The following is a 25,091-nucleotide window of genomic DNA, read 5'->3' as shown; positions in this document are numbered from 1 at the left end:
CATTACAAATGAGAACTATAATAAGAACACTTACCAAGCTGATCTTTCACAATGACAGGAATGATCATTTCTTTAGGTTCACTGAGTCCAGCATGATTCTCTGCCATAACTCTGAAGAGGTATTCACCATTTTCTCTCAAGCCTTTAATAGTGTGTGAGTTTGTCTTCACTGTTGCACACTTCACCCATTTAGTTTGTCCTTTTTCCACTGCTTCAATAAGGTAGCCTGTAACCCTGCTACCACCATCGTGTTCTGGTCTTGACCAGCCCAGGGAGATGCTGTCCTTTGTCACACCAGTCACACCCAACTTTGCTGGTGCACTTGGTTTTTCAGTGATCTTAGTTCCATCTCTCTTCTCTCCAGGAACACCCACGCCATATTCATTCTCTCCAATGACTCTGAAGTAATAAATTGCACCCTCTTGCAAATCTTCAACTTTGTAGGACATCTCATGGCAACTACTTGTTACAGTGACCCATGCCTTTTTGCTTGCTTCACGTTTCTCAACATGGTATGCCTTCACAGGGTCACCTCCATCATTTTCTGGAGCTTCCCATGTAATTGTAGCAGAATCCCTTGTTACACCCTTTGCCTTGATGTTACGTGGTGGTCCAGGAGAGTCAAGGACTTTGACAACCATAGGCAATGAAGCAGTTCCAATTCCATTATCTATGGTAATGACATACTGTCCAGAGTCATTTCTTGTTGCATGCTCAACAGTGAGGGAACTGCTAAAGGCAGTGGTCTCCACACTTGCTCTGACCTTGAGGTCTACCTCCTCCTTGGCCCAAGTAGCTGATGGTGTGGGTCTTCCCTTAAATGGTGCAGTGAGTGTGAATGAATGGCCATGTGTGACAAGTAGTGTCTTGCGCATATCTATGTCAACATCAAATACAGGCTCATCCACTCTCTCTTTGGCTACTTGAGGTTCAGAGGTTGGAGAGGGGTCACTGTCACCAACTTTGTTAATTGCTTTGACAGAAAACTCATATTCTACATCAGTTGTAAGACCCGAGATAGTAAACTCTGTATTCTTTGTCAATTCAATAGCTTCTGTCCATTCCTCATCCTCTGTCTTCTTATATTGCACACTATATCCAAGGACTGGGGCTCCACCATCATCTGCTGGCTTGTGCCATGCAATTGAGATAGAGGTCTTGGTATAATCAACAATCTTTGGTTTTGTTGGTGGTTCTGGTATGTCTGCTTCATCTTCTGCTCTAGCTGGTGCAGATGGGTCACTATGAGGACCAGCACCAGCTGCATTTTCAGCATAAACACGGAATTCATACTCACAACCTTTACGCAGTTTTCGCACAACTGCTGTCACATCCTTGATAAGTTCTCTGTTATAGCGGACCCAGCGCATGCCGGATTTCTCACGCCTTTCAATTACATATCCAGTTATTTCACTGCCTCCATCACTTACAGGTTTTTCCCAAGTGATCTTCATCTCATCCCCTGTTATTTCTGTGATTTCAACACTTGATGGTGCACTTGCAATTGTGAAAGGATCACAGCATTTGATAGCTTCAGATTCAAGTGATTCACCAACTCCATATTTGTTTACAGCCCTAACTCTAAAGATGTACTCATTGTCCTGAAGAAGTTTTGTGACCTTGTAATAAGTATTTGTAACCTCTCCATGCACAAGAGTCCATGCAAGTCGGCTTGTTTCTCGTCGCTCCACTACATAATGCATGATATCTGCACCACCCTTTTCTTGAGGAGGTCCCCATGCCAATGTGCATTGCTCTGCAGTGATGCCAGTGATTGCCAGTGGACCAGCTGAAGGGCCTGGTTTGTCAATGATTGAGCAGTTCACAGGCATTGTTACAGTTCCACCAATATTTTGCAGTGTGAGTAAATACTGACCGGAATCAGTTCTTACACAGTCCTTAACTGTTATGGATGTGGTGGTGTCGGTAGAAAGGATTTGAATTTTGGCCCTGGGCTCAATATCGTGACCATCTTTTGTCCATGATGCCACTGGAAGGGGTCGGCCAACGATATCAGCATTAATTTTCAGAGTCTCTCCTGCTTTTACAACCACGACATCTCTGAACTTTACATCCATCATTATGCGTGGTGGCTCTACATCATCCTTGACTGTGATGGGGCCTGTGTTATAGGATGGCTCACTGAAGGTACCAGCAGCAGTCTTTGCAGTAACGCGGAAGTCATACTGTTGATCTGTTGTGAGCCCAGTAACATCAAAGTATGTTTCTGGCACATTGGTGAAATTGCATCTCATCCAGCGGCCGTCAGGAAGATCTTTACGCTCAATGATGTATCCAGTAACTTTAGCTCCACCGTCATACTCAGGCTTTGTCCAGGAAAGAGAAACAGACGTTCTTGTGATGCTAGTAACTGTGGGCTGACCAGGAGGATCACATGGATCTCTTGCAGCTACAGGCTCACAGACTTTGCTCACCTTTCCGATTCCAGCAATATTTTCAGCATAGACACGATATTCATACAACATGCCTTCCTCGATGCCGGTGACTTTGTATTCTGTGTCTTTGATCAGGCTTCTGTTCATTTTTGTCCACAAAATGCTGCTGCGTTCTTTACGCTCCAAATGATATCCAAGTACAGTGCTGCCTCCATCATTGACTGGCTCATTCCAGGTGACAATCATGTAAGCCTTAGTAGCAAATGAAACTTGAGGTGTAGAGGGAGGTCCAGGTTGCTTGCACACGTATTGTGCAGTGATTGCTGGAGAATCTTTGCCAGGACTCTTTCCATAACGATTGACTGCATAGATTCTAAACTGGTACTCAGAGCCCTGAGTTAAGCGAGTAGCTTTGATAGATTGTCTAGCCACATTAGTGGAAACTATCTGCCAAACTTGTGTGTTGGTGTCTCTCTTCTCAACAATATAATTACTGATAGAACATCCACCATCATATTCTGGTGGGCTCCATGACAAAGTAATGCTATCATTCGTGACAGCATCACATTTCACAGCAGTGGGTGCTCCTGGTTTATCCAGAACAACAATGATAACCCCAAATGACTTAGTGGCTGCGGTATTTGCAAGAGTGAGGTCATACTTTCCTACATGCTCAATGGTAGCTTCTTTGATGACAATCTTAGTTGAAGTTTTTGTGTTCAGAATTGTGGTGGAGGTTGTTTGTTTGAGAGGAAGATTGTCTTTCTTCCATGACACGACAGGTTTAGGTCTGCCTCTGATTGGAATCTCAACTGTGAGATCATCTCCAGCCTTTACACTATAAGTGCTGAAGAGCATGTGGACAGAGGGTTCAATCTCAATCTCTTTAGCAACAACTGGAACACCAAGTTCTTTTGGCTCGCTCTTGCCCTTTTCATTCAGAGCAATAACTCTGAATGAATATGTTTCATTTGGTGCCAGGTTTGGTACTGTTGCTTCCAAGACCTTGACTGTAGTGGCCACTCCCCATTTGTCAGTTCCCTTAGGCAACATTTCCACATTGTAGAACATAATTTTGCTACCTCCATCATGGGCAGGCTTTTCCCATGTGAGAGTTGCACTGGTTTTGGTGACATCAACAAGGGTGACTTTTCCTGGAGCCATGGGCACTTGAGCAACCTTCACTGGATTTTTAGTTTCTGCCATCACACCCATACCATACTCATTCAGAGCGCAAACCCTGAAGTAGAAAATACCACCCTCTTGGAGTTCATCGATCTTGAATGACGTGTGGGTACAGTTGCTTGTGACGGTTGTGTAGGCTTTCCTTACGGATTCTCGCTTTTCTATAATATAGGTACTTATTTTGGATCCACCATCTGTCAGAGGAGGCTCCCAGTAGAGAGTGACTGAGTCTCTCTTGACATCCTTCACTTCAAATTTCTGAGGAGCACTTGGTGTGTCTAAAATTCTCACATTAACAAAAGCAGATTTAGTGCCAGAAGCATTTTCAAGGTTCAGAACATACTTCCCACTGTCAAATCTGTTGACATTGTCAATAACAAGCATTGTATAAGAACTTGTGACTTCAATCTGTGCACGTTCGGTTAACTCTGCCTCTGCCTTTTCCCATTTCACAGAAGGCTCAGGTCGACCTCTAATAGTTACGAATAAGCGCAGTGAACCACCAGCACGGACAGACACAACCTTTCTGAGGTCAGCATCTAGTTCCATCTCTGGTGCCTCAACTTTTTCAACTGCAACGACTGGGCCATGGAAATCAGCAGGCTCTCCAACTCCCTCAGAGTTAAAGGCACAAACACGGAAGTCATATTCCCCATTTTCCTTGAGATTTTCCACCATTAAGCGTGTTCTCTGAATACCTGCTGGAGGTGTGCATGTGGTCCACTCTTCAGCAGCGACCTCTTTCATCTCAACGATGTAGCCTTTCATGTATGCACCACCATCAGTAGCAGGTTTAGCCCAGGAGAGTGACACTGTTGATTTTGTATAATCTACAACTTTGGGATGCTGTGGTGGACTGGGTGGTGTTGTCGCATTAATAGCTCTGTAGAACATTGACAAATCACTAACGTCTCCCACACCAGCTTCATTTTCAGCAGAAATGCGGAACTCATAGAAGTGACCTTCTTGAAGGCCTTTCACTCTGAAGAATTCATCTGTCAGCTTCTGTCTGTTGCATTTAGTCCATCTCACTCCATCTTTGTCACGTTTCTCAAGATGGTAGCCGTTAATTTCTGCTCCTCCATCTGATTCTGGCTTAGTCCAGGTTAGCAACATTGAGTCCTTCATAATTTCACTTGCCTCAGGCGCAGAGGGTGCACTTGGTAGCATGTAAGGATTGCGTGCAACAACTGGATCAGACACAAGAGGTTCACCAACACCATATTTGTTGACAGCCATAACTCTGAAGATATATTCATCACCTGGCAGAAGTTTAGTCACATGGAAACTGGCACCTTCAACATTTGGTTCAACCATGCTCCAAGACAGTCTGCTGGTTTCTCTCTTTTCAACAATGTAATGAGATATCTTTGCTCCACCATCAAGAGCAGGCTCTGCCCAGAACAGTTTGCATGAGTCCTGCATTACTCCTGTAATACGCAGTGGCCCAGTGGGTGCACCAGGCTTATCAAGAATCTTCACAGTAATTGGTATTACTTTTGTTCCACCACTGTTGGTCAGACTGAGATCATAGTGCCCACTGTCTAATTTTGTGCAGTCCTTGATTGTAATGGATGCAGATTTCTGTGTAGTTTTCCTTTCAATTCTGAGTGCTCTTTCGATTTCCTTTCCTTCCTTTAGCCATGCAACAGTAGGAGTTGGTTTGCCATGAATATCTGCATCCATGACCAAACTTTCTCCAGCACTGACAACAATGACATCCTTATATTTTGGATCCATTGAGACACTTGGAGGCTCAATTTCATCTGTAGCTGTGACTGCACCAGTGCTGTCAGATGGTCCACTATAAATACCAGCTGCATTCCTTGCAATTACTCTGAATTCATACTGATTGTCCTGTGTTAAGCCTGTGATTGTAAATTCAGTCTCAATGATATTGGTAAAGTTAACTCTCATCCAGTGACCTTCTGGTAAATCTCTCTTTTCTACAATATATCCAGTAACTTTGCTGCCACCATCATATTCTGGCTTTGTCCACTGAATAGTCATTTGGTTCTTTGAGATGGCAATGGCTTCAGGGGTACCAGGTGGATCACATGGGTCACGAGCAACAAAACTCTCTGACACTTTGCTTGATCTACCAATACCCACAATATTTTCTGCAAACACTCTATACTCATAACCGGCACCCTCCTCTAGATTTATAATCTTGAATAGAGTATCTTTAATGAGTGTCTTGTTTAGTTTATTCCACATGATGCTGCTTCTTTCTTTATTCTCAAGATGGTAACCAATGACTGAACTTCCACCATCATTCACTGGCTCATTCCATTCAATGACCATTTGATCTTTCGTGGCAGATTTGACATAGGGAGTACCAGGTGGACCAGGGACTTTGTAAGGGTACTGTGACACAATTGCTTTGGAGTCCAAAGGAGCACCTTTTCCGTATCTGTTTTCAGCACAAATCCTGAACTGATACTCAGAACCCTTCTTCAGCTTGGTTACCTTCATAGTGGTTCTTGCCATATTGTTTGAAACAACTTGCCAGGTGGTTGTCGTTGTGTCTCGCTTTTCAATAATGTAATTTTTGATCTGACAGCCACCTGTATACTCAGGGGGCTCCCATGAGATGGTGACAGAGGTATTAGTCACATCAGATACTTTCACTGGTCCTGTTGGAGGTCCAGGCTTATCAAGAATTATGAGTCCAATCTCCTTTGTTGCAGTGCCTGCTGTATTGGTGGCTGTGGCTGCATATGTTCCAAACTCTTCTTTAGTGGCCTCAGTGATCTTTAAGATAGTTGATGTTGGTGTATTGGAAATACTCATTTTGCTAGATATTTTTACACTTAGTCCATCCTTTTTCCAAGTAACTTTCGGTTTAGGGCGTCCAAATACTGGGATTTCCAGCTGGAAGTCATCACCAGATTTCACACTGTATGTACTGAACTGTACCTTAAGGCTTGGCTCAATAGTCATGTCACTGGCAATCACTGGTGAAGCCAATGGCGTTGGTTCACTCTTCCCCTTCTCATTGTATGCCAAAATTCTAAACAGATACTCCTGACCTGTTGTTAGCCCTTGGACGGTTCCTTCACAGGTCTTAACTGATGTTGCTACACCCCATTTATCTGTTCCCTTTGGTTGCATTTCAATGATGTATCCAACAATTCTGCTACCACCGTCATGCTCTGGTTTCTCCCATGCCAGAGAGGCACTAACTTTGGTAACATCAGTCAGGAAGACCTTTCCAACTGGCATTGGAACTTCAGAGGCCTTTGAAGCAGTCTTTGTCTCAACAGACAAACCAATACCATATTCATTTTCAGCCATAACTTTGAAGTAATACATGGCACCCTCTGCAAGATTTTCAACTTTGAAGGTTGTTTTGGTGCATTTTGCTGTGACACCAGCATATGCTTTGCGCGTAGATTCACGCTTCTCAACAACATAATGCTTGATCCTGGCACCACCATCAATAAGTGGAGACTCCCAGACCAGTACAACAGAGTCCTTCTTAATCTCTGTGACTTTAAGGTTCAGAGGAGCACTTGGTGTATCCAGAACCTTTACTGTCACAAATTCAGATACAGTGCCACTACTATTTTTAAGTGACAGAATGTATTTTCCAGAGTCTCTTCTGTCACAAGAATCAATTGAAAGTTGGGTGTGATGCTGACCTTTCTCAATCACTGCCCGCTCACTCAGCTCTGCTTCATCTTTTGTCCACTTAATCTCTGGAGCTGGCCTTCCCTTAAATGGTACATTAATTCTCACAGATCCACCAGCACGAACAATGACTCCTTTCCTCAGTTCAGAATCAAGCAGGATTTCAGGAGCTTCAACTCTTTCCTCTGGTTTGACAGTTCCAGGAACTTCAGCTGCTTCACCAACACCCAGTTTGTTAATTGCACAAACTCTAATCTTATATTCTTGGTCAGCAAGCTTGGTGATTTCAAACTTGTTGACTCTTAATCCAGTTGGTGGTGTGCACATTGTCCATTCCTCCTCTTCAGCCTCAGCTTTACAAATCTCAACAATATAGCCCTGAATTGCAGTTCCACCATCAGTGAGAGGCTTTCCCCATGCAACAGTAACAGAGCTGCTTGTTGTGTCAATAACGTGTGCATGTGTTGGTGGGCCAGGTTTATACTTTGGATCACAAGCCTTGTAGTATGAGGTTGGTAAACTTGGCTCCCCAACTCCAGCTGCATTTTCTGCTGCCAATCTGAACTCATACTCATGATCCTCTGAGAGACCTGTAACTCTGAAGCACAAGTCTGTTACCTTTCGTCTGTTACACTTTGTCCATTTGATTCCTGCCCGGTCTTTCTTCTCAATGATGTAGGTGGTAATTTCACTTCCACCATCACTATCTGGAGCAGTCCAGCAAACAGTCATAGCATCCCTTGCAATGTTAGTTACATCGACAATTTGAGGTGAACCAGGGGGTACAAATGGATCTTTCATGATTACAGATGCTGAATCAAGTGGCTCACCAGCACCATAAGAGTTGAGTGCCATGACACGGAAGATGTACTCATTGCCCTCAAGAAGCTTGGTTATTTTGTATACAGTGGTGGTACAATCACTGGAAACAATTGTCCAAGCAAGACGGCTTGTTTCTCGTCTCTCAATTACGTAATGAGTTATTGGGTTCCCACCATCATGAAGTGGTGCCTTCCATGATAGAGTACATCTGTCAGATGCAACACCAGTGATATGAAGAGGTCCTTCACAGGGTCCTGGTTTGTCTAGCACCCTCACTTGGAATGGAACAGTCTGAGAGCCAGCCACATTTGTCAGCTGTAGAATGTACTCTCCACTGTCCTGTCTGACAGCATCTTTCACAATAATCATTGCTCTACTTTCAGTGTTCTTAATATCACATCTTATAGTGTTTTCCATGTGTTTCTCTCCCCTGAACCACTCAATTGTAGGTGGTGGCTTTCCATACACATCAGCATCAAGTTTAAATGTTTCTCCAGCATCAACCACAATAGCTTTAGTGAACTGTGGGTCAATTGAGAACTTGGGTGGTTCAACCTCATCTAGGGCAGTGATAGGTCCACTGTTGTAGGATGGCTTGCTGAAGGTACCAACTGCATTCTTTGCTATTACTCTGAAGTCATATTTCTCACCCTCAGTTAGACCAGTGATAACAAAGTTGGTTTCAATGACATTTGTGAAGTTAATCTTCATCCAGCGTCCATCTGGAAGGTCACGCTTCTCAACAATATAACCAGTTATGACACTTCCTCCATCATACTCAGGCTTAGTCCATTGGATTGTCATGGAATTCTTGCTAATATGGATTGGCTCTGGGATGCCAGGTGGGTCACACTGATCACGTGCCACATATCCCTCAGAGAGTTTGCTGCATCTTCCAATACCCACAATGTTTTCAGCATATACTCTGAACTCATATTCAATGCTTTCTTCCAGTGGAGCTGTTTTAAACTTAGTGTCTTGAATGAGTGTCTTGTTGACTTTGGTCCAGAGAATACTATTTCTCTCTTTACGCTCAAGATGATAACCAATAACAGCGCTGCCTCCATCTGAAACGGGTTCATTCCATTCTACAATCATATGATCCTTTGACAGATGTGAAACAAATGGAGTACCTGGGGGACCTGGCTCTCTGTAAGGATACTGAGCTACCACTGGTTTTGATTCCAATGCATAGCTCTTGCCATAGCGATTCTGAGCAATAATTCTAAACTGATACTCAGCTCCAGTTTTTAGTCTTGGTACTTTAAGGGATGTTCTTGCAACTGATGCTGCAACATTTTCCCATGTGGTGGTGGTTGTGTCTCTCTTTTGTACAATGTAGTTTGAAACAGAGCAGCCTCCTGTGAACTTTGGTGGATCCCATGAAATGGTGACACTTTGTGTAGTTACTTCATCAAACCTAACAGGTCCTGTTGGTGGACCAGGTTTATCCAAAGTGATGATTTCAATAGCTGTGTCTTTTTGGCCAGCGGAGTTAGAAACATGAATGCTGTACATGCCACCATCCTCTCTAGCTGCTTCTTTGATGCTTAGTGTTGTGCAGTTCACTGTGTTGATGATGTTTACTCTTGAAGTTACTTTCATACCCTCCCCATCCTTTTTCCAAGATACAGTTGGTTTAGGACGTCCAGAAATGGGAACGTCAACAGAGAGATCTTTGCCAACCCGAACGCTGTAGCTGTTAAATACAGGTGATATATCTGGTTCAAATACAAGGTCCTTTGCTTGAACAGGAACAGCAAGGGTTCTTGGGTCACTCTTTCCCTTTTCATTGATGGCCATAACCCTAAAGAGATATTCCTCTCCAGGGTTGAGATTTTTGACAGTAGCCTCCAAGGTCTTGACATTTGCACAACCAGACCACTTATCATTGCCTTTAACTTGCATTTCAACTAGGTACTGAACAATTCTGCTGCCACCATCATGAACTGGTCTCTCCCATGCAAGAGATACAGTTGTCTTTGTCACATCAACAACATTCAGTTTACCAGGAGTTTGAGGAACTTCTGAAATCTTCAGCGGATCAACAGTTTCTACAGGCAAACCAATGCCGTGCTCATTTTCAGCCATAACTCTGAAGTAGTAACAGCATCCTTCTTGGAGAGGTTCAATTTTCCATACCACCTTGTGGCAGTTTGTTGCAACAGCGGAATATGTTTTTCTTGTGCTTTCCCGCTTCTCAATGACGTAGTTCTTAATTTTTGCTCCACCATCCAAAAGTGGGGGCTCCCATGAGAGAGTTATAGAATCCGATGTAATTTCTTTGACCTTCAAACTGACTGGGGCACTGGGTGTATCGAGTACTCTTACAATAATAATAGCTGAATTTGTGCCAGTAGAGTTTTCAGCAGTCACGCTGTACTTTCCACTATCATTTCTGTTGACTTTGTCAATGACAAGAGAAGTGTAAGTGCTTGTTACCTCCACCTGAGCTGTTTCTTTCAGTGGAAGCTCATCTTTCTCCCATTTAACAGTTGGTGAAGGCCTTCCTTTGATCGGGATGAACAGTCTGAGAGATGTCCCAGCTTTGATGTTCATGATCTTTCGGTACTCTGGATCGATGTCAAGATCTGGTTCTTCTGTCTTGTCTTCTGGCACTATTGCTCCAGCTACATCTGCATTTTCACCAACTCCTACCTTATTAATAGCACAAACTCTAAACTTGTATGCTTGTTTTACTTTTAGATTTTCAACAGTAAATCGGGTGTGTTTGACACCATTTGGTGGAGTGCACATAGTCCATACTACTGGTTTCTCTTCAGATTTCTCCTCTGATTTCTCTTCAGTCACTTCTTCAGTTTTCTCTGGTTCTTCTGTAGCTTCACAGGCTTCAACAATGTAACCCTGAATTTCACAACCTCCATCATAGATAGGCTTGCCCCATGCAAGATTGACTGAGGTCTTGGTCATATCGGTAACTTTAGGATTACTTGGAGGACCGGGCTTGAAGATGGGGTCCACGGCCTTGAAAAACACAGAAGGAGTGCTTGGCCCACCAACACCAACAGCATTTTCAGCAGCAACTCTAAATTCATAACTGTGTCTTTCAAGGAGTCCTTTGACTTTGAATGTTAAGTCTGTGACTCTTGACCGGTTGCAACGAGTCCATCTAACTCCTTCCTTGTCATGTTTCTCAATGACATACCCTGTGATAGGACTACCACCATCATTTGTTGGTGCTTCCCAGGTTATTACCATAGAGTCCTTCTTGATATTAGATATTTCAATTCCCTTGGGTGCATCAGGTGTCAAATAAGGATCTTTGATTACTACAGCATCTGAATGAATTGGTTCACTAACACCAAATTTGTTAACTGACATCACTCTGAAAATGTATTCATTTCCTTCAAGTAGTTTTGAAATTTTCAGGTAAGTGCTTTGAGCCTTAGAGTCAACAATAGTCCATATAAGTCTGCTTGTCTCTCTTCTCTCAACAATGTAATGAGAAATTTCACTGCCACCATCCTGTAGTGGTGCTTTCCAAGAGAGGCAGCACTGCTCACACGTGACACCAGTAACATTAATGGGACCTTCTGGTGGACCAGGTTTGTCCAGCACAGACACATTCACATTAACTGATTTTTCACCACCAGGATTTCTTAATAAGAGAGTGTACTGCCCACCATCAGCAAGCTTAGCCTCTTTAACAGTAATACATGCTTTAGTTTCTGTATTTCTTATTTCGCGATATATGGTATTTCCAAGTTCGGCTTCTTCCTTCATCCAGAGAATTGAAGGTGATGGTTTACCATGGACATCTGCATCAATCTTGAAGGAATCACCTGCATTTATCACAAGTGTCTGTGTGTACTCTGGGTCTATGCTGATACGTGGTGGCTCAATTTCATCCTTTGCAGTGATGGGTCCAGTGCTATATGAAGGAGGACTGAAAACTCCAGCAGCATTTCTTGCAATGACACGGAACTCATATTGCTGGTCCTCCACTAACCCAGTGGCAACGTATTCAGTTTCAATGACATTGGTGAAGTTAGCTTTCAGCCAGCGGCCTTCTGGTAACTCCTTCTTCTCAACGACGTAGCCAGTCACCTTGCTTCCACCATCATATTCTGGTTTAGTCCAAGCAATCTTAATAGACTCCTTTGTAATTTTAATGGCCTCAGGCTGACCAGGGGGATCACATGGGTCTCTAGCAATGTACCCCTCTGACAGTTTGCTGACTTTTCCAATGCCAACAATGTTCTCTGCATAAACTCTATACTCATACTCCTGCCCTGCTTCCAGGGCAGTTGTCTTGAATGTTGTGTCTTTGATAATTGACTTGTTCAGCTTAATCCAGAGAATACTATTTCTTTCCTTTCTTTCAAGATGATAACCTAAAATAGTGCTGCCTCCATCATTGACAGGCTCATTCCAAACAACAACCATGCTGTCTTTGGTTGATTCATGAACAGATGGTGTACCAGGGGGTCCTGGAAGTTTGAATGGATACTGAGCAACAACACATCCTGAGAGGAGTGCAGGGCTCTTTCCATATCTGTTCTCAGCCGTTATTCTGAACTGGTATTCTGTTCCTGTCTTCAACCTCGCAGCTTTGGCCTTTGTCCTTGCGAGATTAGCAGCTACAACTTGCCAATTTGTTGTGGCTGTATCTCTCTTCTCAACCATATAGTTGTTGATAGTGCAACCACCATCATACTCTGGAGGCTTCCAGGAAATAGTTACACTATCAGAAGTTACATCTTCTATTTTCACTGGACCAGATGGTGGGCCAGGTTTATCAAGAACAATCACTCCAATATCTGCTGTGGTCTCACCAGCAGTGTTTGTCAGTTTGATACTGTATTGGCCAACATCCTCACGGCAGGCTTCTGTAATTGATAGTGTCAACATTGTCTCAGTAGATGAAAAGTTCACCCTGCTAGTTCGCTTCATGGGGACTCCATCCTTAATCCAGGAGACAGCTGCCTTTGGACGAGCAATGTATGGCACCTCAATAGTCAAGTCTTCCTCAGCAAGAACACTGAATGTAGTGAATTGCAATTTTGGTGAGGGAGCAATCACAAGGTCTTTAGCAATAACTGGTACACCAATCACACGAGGATCACTTGTTCCTTTCTCATTCTTTGCTGAAACACGGAACATATATTCTTCACCAGGTGTAAGTCCTTTAATCACTGCCTCAGTAACACGAACAATTGCAGCTTGACCCCATTTGTCATTGCCTTTGCTCTGCATTTCAACAACATAGGCACCCACTCTGCTTCCTCCATCGTGCTCAGGTTTCTCCCATGATAGTGTAACACTGTTCTTTGTTACATCCACAAGTGTGATCTTTCCAGGTGGTTGTGGCTTTTCAGACACTTTAATTGATTCAGGAGTCTCTATTGGCAGACCAATTCCATACTCGTTTTCAGCCAAGACTCTGAAGTAGTAGTTACATCCCTCTTGCAAATTCTCTAGAGTATATGTTGTCTTGTGACAGTTAGCTTTAACAGTGGCATATGCTTTCCTTGTTGCTTCACGTTTTTCAACTACATAATTCTTGATCTTTGTGCCACCATCATTCAATGGTGGTTCCCATTCAAGTGTCACAGTTTCATTGGTAACTTTGGCAATTTTAAGATTTTGTGGAGCTCCTGGTGTATCAAGAACTTTGACCTTCACTGTGACTGTTTTTGACCCTGAGCTGTTTTCAACTGTCAAAATGTAGTTACCACTATCAAATCTGTTGACATTTCCAACCACTAAAGAACTGAAAGATGAAGTACTTTCAATAGTGGCTCTGTCAAGAGGCTCGTCATTGTCTCTTGTCCATGTAGCCTGAGGTGCAGGTCTTCCTTTAATGGGCACAAAGAGTCTGAGTGTGCAGCAGGCTCTAAGAGTGACAGTTTTGCGAAGCTCGGCATCAAGCTCAACCTCCGGTGGAATTAACCTGTCCTCTGCTTTGGGAGTGCCAGGAACAGATGCAGCTTCTCCAATTCCCTCACTATTCATGGCCGAAATATTCACCTTATATTCTTCATTCTCTTTTAGGTTTATAATTGTAAATGATGTTGCCTTTAATCCATCTTTGGGAGATACAATAGTCCATTCCTCTTCTGCTAAACCAGCAGGACATGTTTCTATAAGATACCCAGTTACTTCAGAACCACCATCGTATACAGGTTTATTCCAAGCAATAGTAATGGAAGACTTTGTTGTGTCCAAAACCCTTGGATTTCCTGGGGGTCCGGGTTCATACAGAGTGTCAGTAGCTTTATAGAAGGGACTTGAGGAACTGGGTGGGCTAACACCAGCTACATTCAAAGCAGAGACTCTGAACTCATACTCATGTCCTGGGACAAGTGCTGTAACCCTGAATTGTAACTCAGTTACAGGCCTCTTGTTACATTTAACCCAACGCAGACCAATTTTATCTCTTCTTTCAATATTGTAACTTGTTATTGGACTTCCACCATCACTATTTGGGGCACCCCAGAAAAGTACCATGGAGTCCTTAGTGATGACTGATACTTCAGGAGTTTGTGGTGCATCAGGTGCAACGTATGGATTGTCTGCAATGGTTGGAGCGGACTCAAGAGGCTCTCCAAGTCCATACTTGTTGACTGCCATGACCCTGAAAATGTATTCATTGTCTTTCAATAATTTAGTCACTTGGAACTCATTTTCAGTTAGCTTAGAAGCAACATGTGTCCAGGCAAGCCTGCTTGACTCGCGTTTTTCAACAACATAATATTCAATATCAGCCCCTCCATCATCTGTTGGTGGAGTCCATGCTATCTTGCATTTTTCAGCTGTTATGTCTGAAACAGCAAGGGGTCCTCCTGGTGGACCTGGCCTGTCCAGAACTTTAACCTTGAATACATGCTTGGCAAAACCACCAACATTCGATGCGGTCAGAACAAATTCACCACCATCTTTTCTCAGTGAATCTTTGCTTATCAGTGTTGTTGTGAGGTCAGTCATTCTAATGTCCAACTTTGAGCTTCTTTCAACATCTTTGTCATCTTTAGTCCACGTCATGGATGGGAATGGTTGACCTGCAACATCAGCCTCTAACTTGAAGTTCTCACCAGCTCTCACAAGAACGACATCCTTGAATATAGCATCAACCATAATCCTTGGTTCCTCAACATCATCTTTGCAGACAATTGGATCTGATGGATCAGAGGGTTCACTGACAGCACCAGCTGAATTTCTTGCAACCACACGGAACTCGTAAGAGGCATCCTGTGTAAGTCCACTGACAGTGAAGGATGTTTCAATGATATTTGTGAAGTTGGCCCTCATCCAGCGACCAGCTGGTAGGTCTCTCTTTTCCACAGTGTATCCAGTTATCTTGAATCCACCATCATACTCTGGCTTTGTCCACTGAATTGTAATAATATTCTTTGACACATAGATTGGAACTGGCTGACTTGGTGGATCCACTGGGTCAAGAGCCAGCATGGCTTCTGAGGCATGGCTTGGTTTTCCGATGCCAGCCAAATTTTCAGCTAACACTCGGAATTCATATGCAATACCATCTTCCAGTCCAGAGGATTTAAATAAGTTTCCTTTAACTAGAGATTTGCTTATCTTGTGCCACACAATACCACTCCTCTCTTTCCTTTCCACGTGGTATCCAAGCACATCACTTCCGCCATCATTGACAGGTTCATTCCATCCGATTGTCATTGTGTCTTTGGTGAAGGCAACAACCTTGGGGGTTCCTGGTGGTCCAGGAACCTTGAATGGATGTGCTGCAACCACTGCTTCTGATGTGATTGGAGGTCCTACACCATATCTATTTTTTGCTTTGACACGGAACTGGTATTCTACCCCTGTTGTTAAACGAGTTGCTTTGAATGTCGTTCTGATGATTTGCGTGGATAACTCTGTCCAAGTCTGACTATTTGTTTCTTTGATCTCTACAATATAATTATTAATTGGTACACCACCATCATTTTCAGGTGTCTCCCAGGAAAATGCAACATACGTTAGGGAGATTTTGTCCAACTTGATTGGTCCTTTTGGAGGTCCTGGAACATCCTGTACCTTGATTCCAAAGGTCTCTGACACAGTGCCAAGTATGTTCTTTCCTGTAACAGTGTATGCTCCAGTGTCACTTCTTAGACATTCATTAATGCTCAAGATTGTAGAAACATTAGTATTTTCCACATTTATTCTTTGTGTGAACTTTAGTGCTTGACTATCTTTCTGCCATGAAACTGTAGGTTTTGGGCGCCCTGAGACTGGTATCTCAACTTTTATGTCATCTCCTGCCTTAGCAATAATCATCTTCTGACAGATACCATGCAGGTCAAACTCTGGTCCTGAGGTCTGCTCCCTGATGACAACAGCCTTACTTTGACGTGGTGGACTACGACCAGAATGATTCACAGCCATGACACGGAAAACATATTCCTCATTTTCATTTAGATTTTTCACTGTGTAATCAAAGGCCTTCACTGTTGTCACATGGGCCCACTGATCACCCCCTTTCTTCTGAGCCTCAATAACATATCCTGTAATTCTACTACCACCATCATGTTTTGGTTTAGTCCATGTCAAACTTGCAGAATTCTTTGTGACATTTGTGATTGTGACAGTTTGAGGAGCAGTTGGTGCCTGAGATGCTCTGACTGGATCAACAGTCTCAGCAGCTTCACCAATGCCATATTCATTTTCAGCAGAAACTCTGAAGTAATATTCAGAACCCTCTGCCAGATCTGGGATTTTTACAAAGCATTCCTCACAGTTCATGATTACAGTGGCATATGATTTACGAGTAGACTCTCGTTTCTCAATGACATAATTTGTGATCTTGGATCCTCCATCAATAAGAGGCATTTCCCACTGAAGGGTAATGCTCTCCTTGTCAATGGCTTTAGGTTTCAAATTAATAGGAGGCCCTGGTGAGTCTAAGACCCTAACATTTATATTAGCAGTCTTCTTTCCAGCTGCATTTTCCAAGGTCAAGTCATATCTTCCAGCATCACGTCGACTGCAGTCAGGGATTACCAGGAGAGTGTAAGACTCAGTGACATCAATGCAGGCTCTCTGTTTAACTGGTCCTTCATCTTTTGTCCAACTAACAGTAGGAGCTGGTCTTCCTTTAATTGGAACAAAAATGCGGATAGATCCTCCAGCCCTGACAACAAGTGTTCTTCTGAGTTCGACGTCAAGCTCTAGATCTGGAACTTCCTCCCGTTCAACAACTTCGGTAAGATCTTCAATTTGTGTAGGCTCCCCAACACCCACACAGTTCACTGCACTCACTCTGAAGTGATATTTCACTCCAGTTTGCAGGTTTGGCACAACAAATTCTGCAATCCTCAGTACTCCTTCTTTTTTGGCTTTGACCCACTCTTCTTCTCCTTCTTTTCTATGTTCAACTATGTATCCAGTTATGTCACGTCCACCATCATCTAGTGGTTTACCCCAGTGCAGTTCAGCAGTGGTTTTTGTTGTGTCAGTAACTCTTGGGTTAACAGGAGGACCTGGGACATCTGTTTTTTAAAAGAAAAGGTATATATGACAATACATAAACTTCAATGCATAGTGAAAATTCACAAAAAGTCATCAAGCAGGACACCTTATTCAGTATAAAAGAAAGTAGGAAAAATGCTTTTTACTGACCTGCTATACCCTTCGTCATAACAGGTATAGTTGGTTCACTTGGCTCTCCTAAGCCTGCCTTATTTTCAGCTGTCACACGGAATTCATATTCAACTTCTTCTGCAAGGCCTTTAATCTCAAAGTGAAGGTCAGATACAGTCTTCTTTGATGCCCTGATCCAACGCACACCTTTCTTTTCTTTCTTCTCCACAAGGTAACCTGTTATGTCACTGCCACCATCATCAGCAGGCCTCTTCCATGCAATGGTTACATTGGTTCCACTAACATTTTCAATTTCTGGTTTTGCAGGTGGACCAGGGGGGCCTAGAAAAAAACATTCACATTAGTACACTGTGACATGTAGATATAACAGAGCTCTGATTGTTATGGTTCTATGGCTAACTTACCAAAGTTATCAACAATCTTGATAGCCCCAGAATGTGATGGATCTCCAGCACCAGAATGATTTACAGCTTTGACACGGAAGATGTATTCATTGCCTTGGACAAGTTTTGTAGCAACATAGTGGCAGTCAGTGACCTGTTCGGCAAGAATGGTCCAGAGAAGGCGGCTTGTTTCCCTCTTTTCTAGAGTGTAATACTTAATTGCAGATCCACCATCTTCTGTTGGTGGTGTCCAAGTTAAGGTGACCTTTTCAGAGGAAACTCCACTGGCCTCAACGGGCCCAGGAGGACCTGGTACATCCAATACCTTCACCTTGACATTTTCTTCTTTAATGCCAAATGGATTACTTGCAGATATGGTGTACTCTCCTGAGTCACTTCTGCTTGCATACTTGATGTGGAGAGTAGATGATGTTTTGGTAGACTCAATCTGACATATATCTGAAGGTTTAAAGTATTTTCCTCCTTTAGACCAGAAAGAGGTTGGAGTAGGTTTACCCAAGATGCTTGTAGCAGTTATGACAATTGTGTCACCCGCTCTCACAGTAAGTCCCTCCTTAACAGTGGAGTCAATTATGATGGTTGGTGCAGCTGTTAATTAAATAAGAAGTAACAATGTTACAGAGGTAAAGGGACAAAACACAGAATATATTTACAATGAATTGTGTGAAACTTTATATTAGTTATTACCATATTCATCTGAACACACGATAGTGTCAGTTTGCTCAGATGGTGGGCTGAGTGCTCCAGCAGAGTTCTTAGCCCGGATTCTGAACTCATACTTGCATCCTTCCTGCAAGTCTGTAACAGTGTATGCGCAATCCACAACATTCATAATATTGGCCTTGACCCAAATTTTGGACGGTAGATCACGTCTCTCAACAATGTATCCAGTAAGTCTGTGTCCCCCATCAGACTCAGGCTCGGTCCACTGAAGTGTTACTGTGCTCCTTGTAATGCTGATGACATCAGGTTTACCAGGGGCATCTGAAATACAAAATTAACATAAAATAAAAGTGCTAGGAACATTGATATAATTTAAATTAACCTCCTTAATCTAAAATGTGCAAAATGTTGTTACCTACCAATTGGGTCTAAGGCAACCATGGACTCAGTTGGTGCACTTGGTCGACCAACACCAGCTAAATTAATTGCCATGACACGGAATTCATACTCCAGACCCTCAGTGAAACCTGTCACTTTGAATTCTCTCATTTTCAAACTGGTCTGGTTAGCCCTCTTCCACAACATGCTGTTTCTTTCCTTGAATTCAACATGGTAGCCTAAAACAATAAAAAGGTTCAAGATGTCAAATACAAAAACATATGACAAATCATGTGCATATATCATTCATTCATATTACATAGTCAAACTGCAATGTTGCTGAAAGATTGAAAAAACATACATACCAGTGATTGGAGAGCCTCCGGTCTTCCTTGGATCATTCCAAGCCAGGTAGGCACAATTGTGACGCATACTCATGATTTGAGGTGGTGGTGGTGCATCAGGAACATCTAGTAAATAAACATACCAAGTTAATTATTTTCACATTCTATGAAGATTATTGCTACTTATGGAAAAGTTAAAAAAATCACTTACTAAATGGATGCTTTGCCAACACTGACTCAGACTTGAGACCTTCACCAACTCCATACTTGTTTTCTGCGCACACTCTAAAGATGTATTCAGTTCCCTCATGGAGTCCAGTCACTCTGAATGTGGCTTCTTCGACACATGAAGCAATTGTGACCCACATGTTGGTGATGGAATCTCTCTTCTCGAGGATGTAGTTTGTGATTGGTGAGCCACCATCATCCTTAGGTGGACCCCACTTCAAAGTTGCACCATCAGCTGTGACCTCCTTGAATTTAATAGGTCCGACTGGAAGCCCTGGTTTGCCGACTACTCGGACAAATATGGTTGACTCCCTCGTTCCAAAACTATTTCTGAGAGTGATGGTGTATTTGGAGGCGTCACTCCTCTGGCAGTCACGAATCAGAAGAGTTGTATTCACTAATGTGGATTCAGCAGACACTCTGCCGGTATCAGTGAGATTTTCGTCCTCACCCTTGACCCATTTGACTGTTGGGGGAGGTTTTCCAATGAGAGGGATCTTCAAACGGACATTGCTTCCCTCCTTGGCAATGTAGCATAGGTTGGGCAAATCACGCAAATCACAGTTTGGTGGAACTATAACAGAGACATGTGAGTTAAAAATCATGAACTTGGAATATACTGTAATATATTATATCAACATCTGTGCAGAGTTGAGGGTAAATCATTATACTCATAAAACTCACCAATGGTGTCCTTTGCCACCAGACTGAGCTCCTTCTCAGGACCATCTCCTGAATCATTCACAGCCTTAACTCTGTATTTGTATTCTTTGCCCTCAATTAGGTCTTTGCCACTGTACTGCATATTCTTTGACCTCATAAGCTCCTTCCAGTTGTCATCACCATTGATAACCTCAACGACATATGCAATAATTCGACTGCCACCATCACTGATAGGTTTCTTCCAGGTAAGAGTGCATGATTCTTTGGTTACCAAGATGGGCTTGAAGTCCATGACTGGTCCAGGTTGTTCTGGAATAATATCAATTGTTTTATACATTTCCGCAACAACTACTAACACTCTTAAGTACACAGACCCACAATTCACTCGTTGTGTTCATGCATTGGTCACATTCAATAACTCACCAGTGGCCCTCACAGCATCTGCAGTTTCACATGGCTCTCCAATGCCTAATTCGTTCACAGCCTTAACTCTGAAGCTGTAAGATCTACCTGCCTCCAAACCATCAATTTTCAATGATGTTTTCGTGCAGTCGTTTGAAACCAAGGACCAGGCCTTTCTCTCAGCATCACGCTTTTCAATAATATAACTTGTCACTGGACTTCCACCATCAATAAGAGGCATGTCCCAAAGAATTGATGCAGAATCTTTTGTGGTCTCCTTAACCATAAGATTGAGTGGTGGTCCCGGGGTGTCTGAGTAAGAAAAGGGAGTTCATACAGTGCTTGCCAAAACAATGCATTTGTTAGAATAAAACTTTATATCAAAATCCCAAGACTTACCGAGAACTTTGACTACAATTGTGTACATCTTCATTCCACGGGGGCTTTCAAGACTCAAAATATATTTGCCTGCATCATATCTGTTCACTTTTTCAACAATCACAGTGGTATCTAACTCAGTTGACTTTATGATGATTCCTTGTCTGTCCTTAATGTTGGTGTTCATTTTGGCCCATATCACCTTGGGTGCAGGGCGACCCTTAATTGTTGCATGAAGTTTCATTAAAGAACCAGCCTTCAACACCAGTGTTTCTTTCAGCTCTGCATCAAGTGTAGCTTCAGGAGCCACTATAATCAGACCAAGACAATGATGATTAGTGAAATAAATATCACTCATACAGTGTATTATTGTGGATATCACTGCAATGGCAATAACCACTTACCCAAAATATCTTTGACAATAGGTTTGTCTGGGACTTCACATGGCTCACTGAAACCCACTTTGTTGACAGCTGTCACACGCAGTTGATACTGAGAATTAGTCAAAAGGCCTGTGACAACGTAATAGGTGTCCTGGAGATTCTTGGGGACATTGCATCTTATCCAGTCTTTCATGTCTAATCTCTTGCACTCTACAAGATAGCCTAAGATTGGAGCTCCACCATCATTTGCTGGCTTTGTCCAGGATAGCCTGATTGTGCTGTTTGTTGTGTCCAAAACGGTTGGAGAAACAGGAGGACCAGGAGGGACTGTGGGAAAGAAAAAATAAGTCAATAATACTTTCAAGTATTGATATGTTAATGTCAAGTTAATGTCCTGTGTGTATTTCTGTATGGTTACTTACACACAGGATCCACTGCTGAGACACCAACAGAGGGTTCACTGGGTTTTCCAGGACCAGCCATGTTTACAGCAATAACTCTGTACTCATATTCAACTCCTTCTGAGAGCCCGGTAATCTCAAGGGTTCGCTCAATGAGTGGCTTTCTGTTAAGTTTTGTCCATTTAATTTCTTTTGTTTGTTTCCTCTCAAGCATGAATCCAGTGATGGGAGACTTTCCATCATCTGATGGTTCCTTCCAGCTTACTGTCATCTTCTCTTTTGTAACATTGGTAATTACTGGAGGATCGCACGGTCCAGGGGCAGCTATAAGAATGTTTCACAGTCAGATTCATAAATTCTTTCCATGTATATATGCCAGCAAAAAAGTAACTAAAATGAATGACTTACTAAATGGATTCCTGGCAATAGCAGGATCTGTGAGGATGGCATCTCCAGCACCAAATCTGTTTTCAGCACGGACACGGAACTGATACTCGCGTCCCTCAATCAGTCTTTGCACTGTGCATTCAGTGACCTGACCACTGATTTTGGCAGAGACCTGGGCCCATTCAGCCCTGCTAGTTTCACGTTTATCAACAATGTAGTTAGTTATAGGTGAACCGCCATCAGCAGTGGGTGGTTCCCAGCTTAACTTGATAGTTTCTGCCAGCACCTCATCGAATTTGACAGAAGTTGGTGGTCCAGGAATGTCTAAGATCAGGGAAAGATTAATTTGGTATTACAGTATATGCGGGATGTAATGATTCTCCAAATACATGGTTCAGTTCAGATTTTTGAACTATGGTGTGGCTCATACTTTGTTTTTGGACACTAAAGACAACACTAAAGAACATAGAACATTTATTTAATTTCAAATATTGAATAAAAAATTAAGAACAAAGGGCTGTGTGTAAGATTCTGAAAGTTCAGAGTTATGCACTTGAATGCAACATTTTGCTTACAACGGCACTTGTTTTACACTGCAGTTTTCACTACTGAGCTTAATGATTTCAATGTCTTCAACAGCTATTTTAGTTAGACTTCTGCTGTTGCAGGTAAACTAGATGGGTTTCAAAACCATTACACCCTAACAAACACATTTAATTACAACTATATGTAAAGATGTGTATTACATTGCTTAATTGTCCTAAAGTTATATACAGTAGAAGAGCTTTTTTTTACTCACCTAAGACAGTAAGTGTTATTTCCTCAGTCTTGGAACCACTTGCATTTTCAGCAAGGATGGTGTACACTGCAGTTTGTTGTTTAGTCACAGAAGCCATCTCCAAACCATAGAGATTTCGCTTCTGCGTCAGCTTCAGATTCAAGTCCCCCTTTAAGACTTGTCCATCCTTACTCCATGTAACCTTTGGCATTGGTTTACCAAAGATTTCAGCCTCAAGACGGACATCTCTTCCAGCTTTGATAGGCTGCATCTTTTTCATCTGAATCTGGAGCTCTATTCTTGGAGGTACTGAAATCAGAAAAAAATATAATTGTAGATGAAGAGCATTAAGCAGATCACAATCACTATGACTAAACAAACTATACAATCTTTTTGTCTTTACCATTCTCAGCAGATACAAGGATGGGATCAGAGATCTCAGACGGTTTGCTCAAATTCACAGCTGTCTTTGCAATAACCCTGAATTGGTACTTGACATCCTCATCCAGTCCAGTAACCTTGTACTCCTCTCTTGGTACATTCTGGCTGCTTGTGTTGCAACGAATCCATGTGTCTCCAGGCAATCTCATGGCTTCAACATAATACCCAATGATCTTGCTTCCACCATCATTCTTTGGTTTGGTCCAGACCAGTGTAATGCTGTTCTTGGTCACATCAAGAGGCTCTGGTTTACCTGGTGCATCTATAAATCCAAATAAAACAATCAATGTGGTAGTTTTCAGAGTTTAAACAAGTTATAATATGCAAACATCATCAGAAATTAAGAAATAAACCCCCACTCACCAACAGGTGTTCTTGCCGTAACAAAGTCAGACTTCTTGCTAGGTTTGCCCTGGCCAGCACGATTGATGGCAGACACTCTGAAATTATATTCCAGACCTTCAATGAGGCCAGCACATGGATATTCTGTTGTGCGAACAACAGAGTCATTAGCCTTAACCCAAAGCAAGCTGTTCCTCTCTTTACGCTCAATGTAGTATCCAGTAATAGGGCTGCCACCATCAGATTCTGGCTTGTCCCAAGCCACAAACATACAGTCTTTGTTGATTTTGGTGATGCGGCAGTTCAGAGATTCACCAGGAACATCTAAAAAGGACAAATATGTGTGTGTTATCAACAAAGCCTCTGTAAATAATAAAAAAAGAGTGAACAGAAATCTTACTTAAAAAATAATTTCCTTACTGAAGGGGAACTTGGCAATCATTCTGTCAGATGTAATAGGATCGGAGACGCCATAGCGATTCTCAGCACGAACACGGAACACATACTCCTTTCCAGGGATAAGCTTCCCAAGTCTACAGCCAGTCTTGCCAGGGGAAGATACTGCTGTGACCCAGTCACCTCTACTGATATCACATTTCTCAACCACATAGTTTGTGATTTTGCTTCCACCATCTTCCAAAGGTGCATTCCAGGACAGTGTGCAGGCATCGGCATCAATGTCACTGACCTCAAATGGAGGCTCAGGTGGTCCAGGGATATCTGAAAGATTTCAGGTAAAATTGTCATTAGAATCTATTGGTTTGTTGCAACGTTCATTTTTAATTTCACATTCACATGATAATCACAATGCACAACAGTGCACAATACAAATGGGTTCTTGCATCAAAAAAAAGACCACTTATCTCGAGACAATTATACCCAAGTGCCCTTCTTAAGACATAACTGTACAAAAATGGTTACTGACCTCTAATGACAATTTTGATAGATTCTGTCACAGTGGCACAGCTGTTTTCAGCAATGAGGCTATACAGGCCACTGTCTGTTCTTGAAACATCTTTGATAATGAGTACACATAGGTTTTGAGATTTGTGCACAGCAAGACGGCTGGATGAGACAACAGCATCCTCTCCACGTTTCCATTTGACCTCAGGTGCTGGCTTGCCAGAAACAACAGCTTCTACTCTTAGTTTGGCTCCTGCCTTTGCAGTCAGTGTTTCTGCCATGACAATCTTGGGGTCCACTGAAAAACAAAACATTACATTTCAGACACTGGGGCTGTTTTTTCTTTAAAATATACGGATTTCAGTAAATAAACAG

At 42.5% G+C, this 25,091-nt stretch overlaps 1 protein-coding gene across 1 annotated transcript in view; it reads right to left on the bottom strand.

Moving 5' to 3' along the window:
* The window catches only part of ttn.2 (titin, tandem duplicate 2), a 154,994-nt gene that overhangs the window by 25,631 nt on the left and 104,272 nt on the right, over positions 1-25,091 (bottom strand). The window contains 18 exon segments of the mRNA XM_048238855.1: positions 35-17,509; positions 17,640-17,942; positions 18,026-18,613; positions 18,713-19,009; positions 19,108-19,305; positions 19,432-19,536; positions 19,622-20,212; positions 20,323-20,610; positions 20,725-21,015; positions 21,103-21,390; positions 21,486-21,791; positions 21,887-22,189; positions 22,274-22,576; positions 23,052-23,339; positions 23,434-23,733; positions 23,835-24,137; positions 24,234-24,533; positions 24,739-25,014. Coding sequence (XP_048094812.1) covers positions 35-17,509; positions 17,640-17,942; positions 18,026-18,613; positions 18,713-19,009; positions 19,108-19,305; positions 19,432-19,536; positions 19,622-20,212; positions 20,323-20,610; positions 20,725-21,015; positions 21,103-21,390; positions 21,486-21,791; positions 21,887-22,189; positions 22,274-22,576; positions 23,052-23,339; positions 23,434-23,733; positions 23,835-24,137; positions 24,234-24,533; positions 24,739-25,014 — 22,803 coding nt within the window.

The sequence above is a fragment of the Alosa alosa genome, chromosome 3, assembly GCF_017589495.1.
Source record: "Alosa alosa isolate M-15738 ecotype Scorff River chromosome 3, AALO_Geno_1.1, whole genome shotgun sequence".
NCBI classification, from domain to species: Eukaryota; Metazoa; Chordata; class Actinopteri; order Clupeiformes; family Clupeidae; genus Alosa; species Alosa alosa.
The sequence above is the reverse complement of the archived record's forward strand: the minus strand, read 5'-3'. Positions and strand labels throughout refer to the sequence as shown.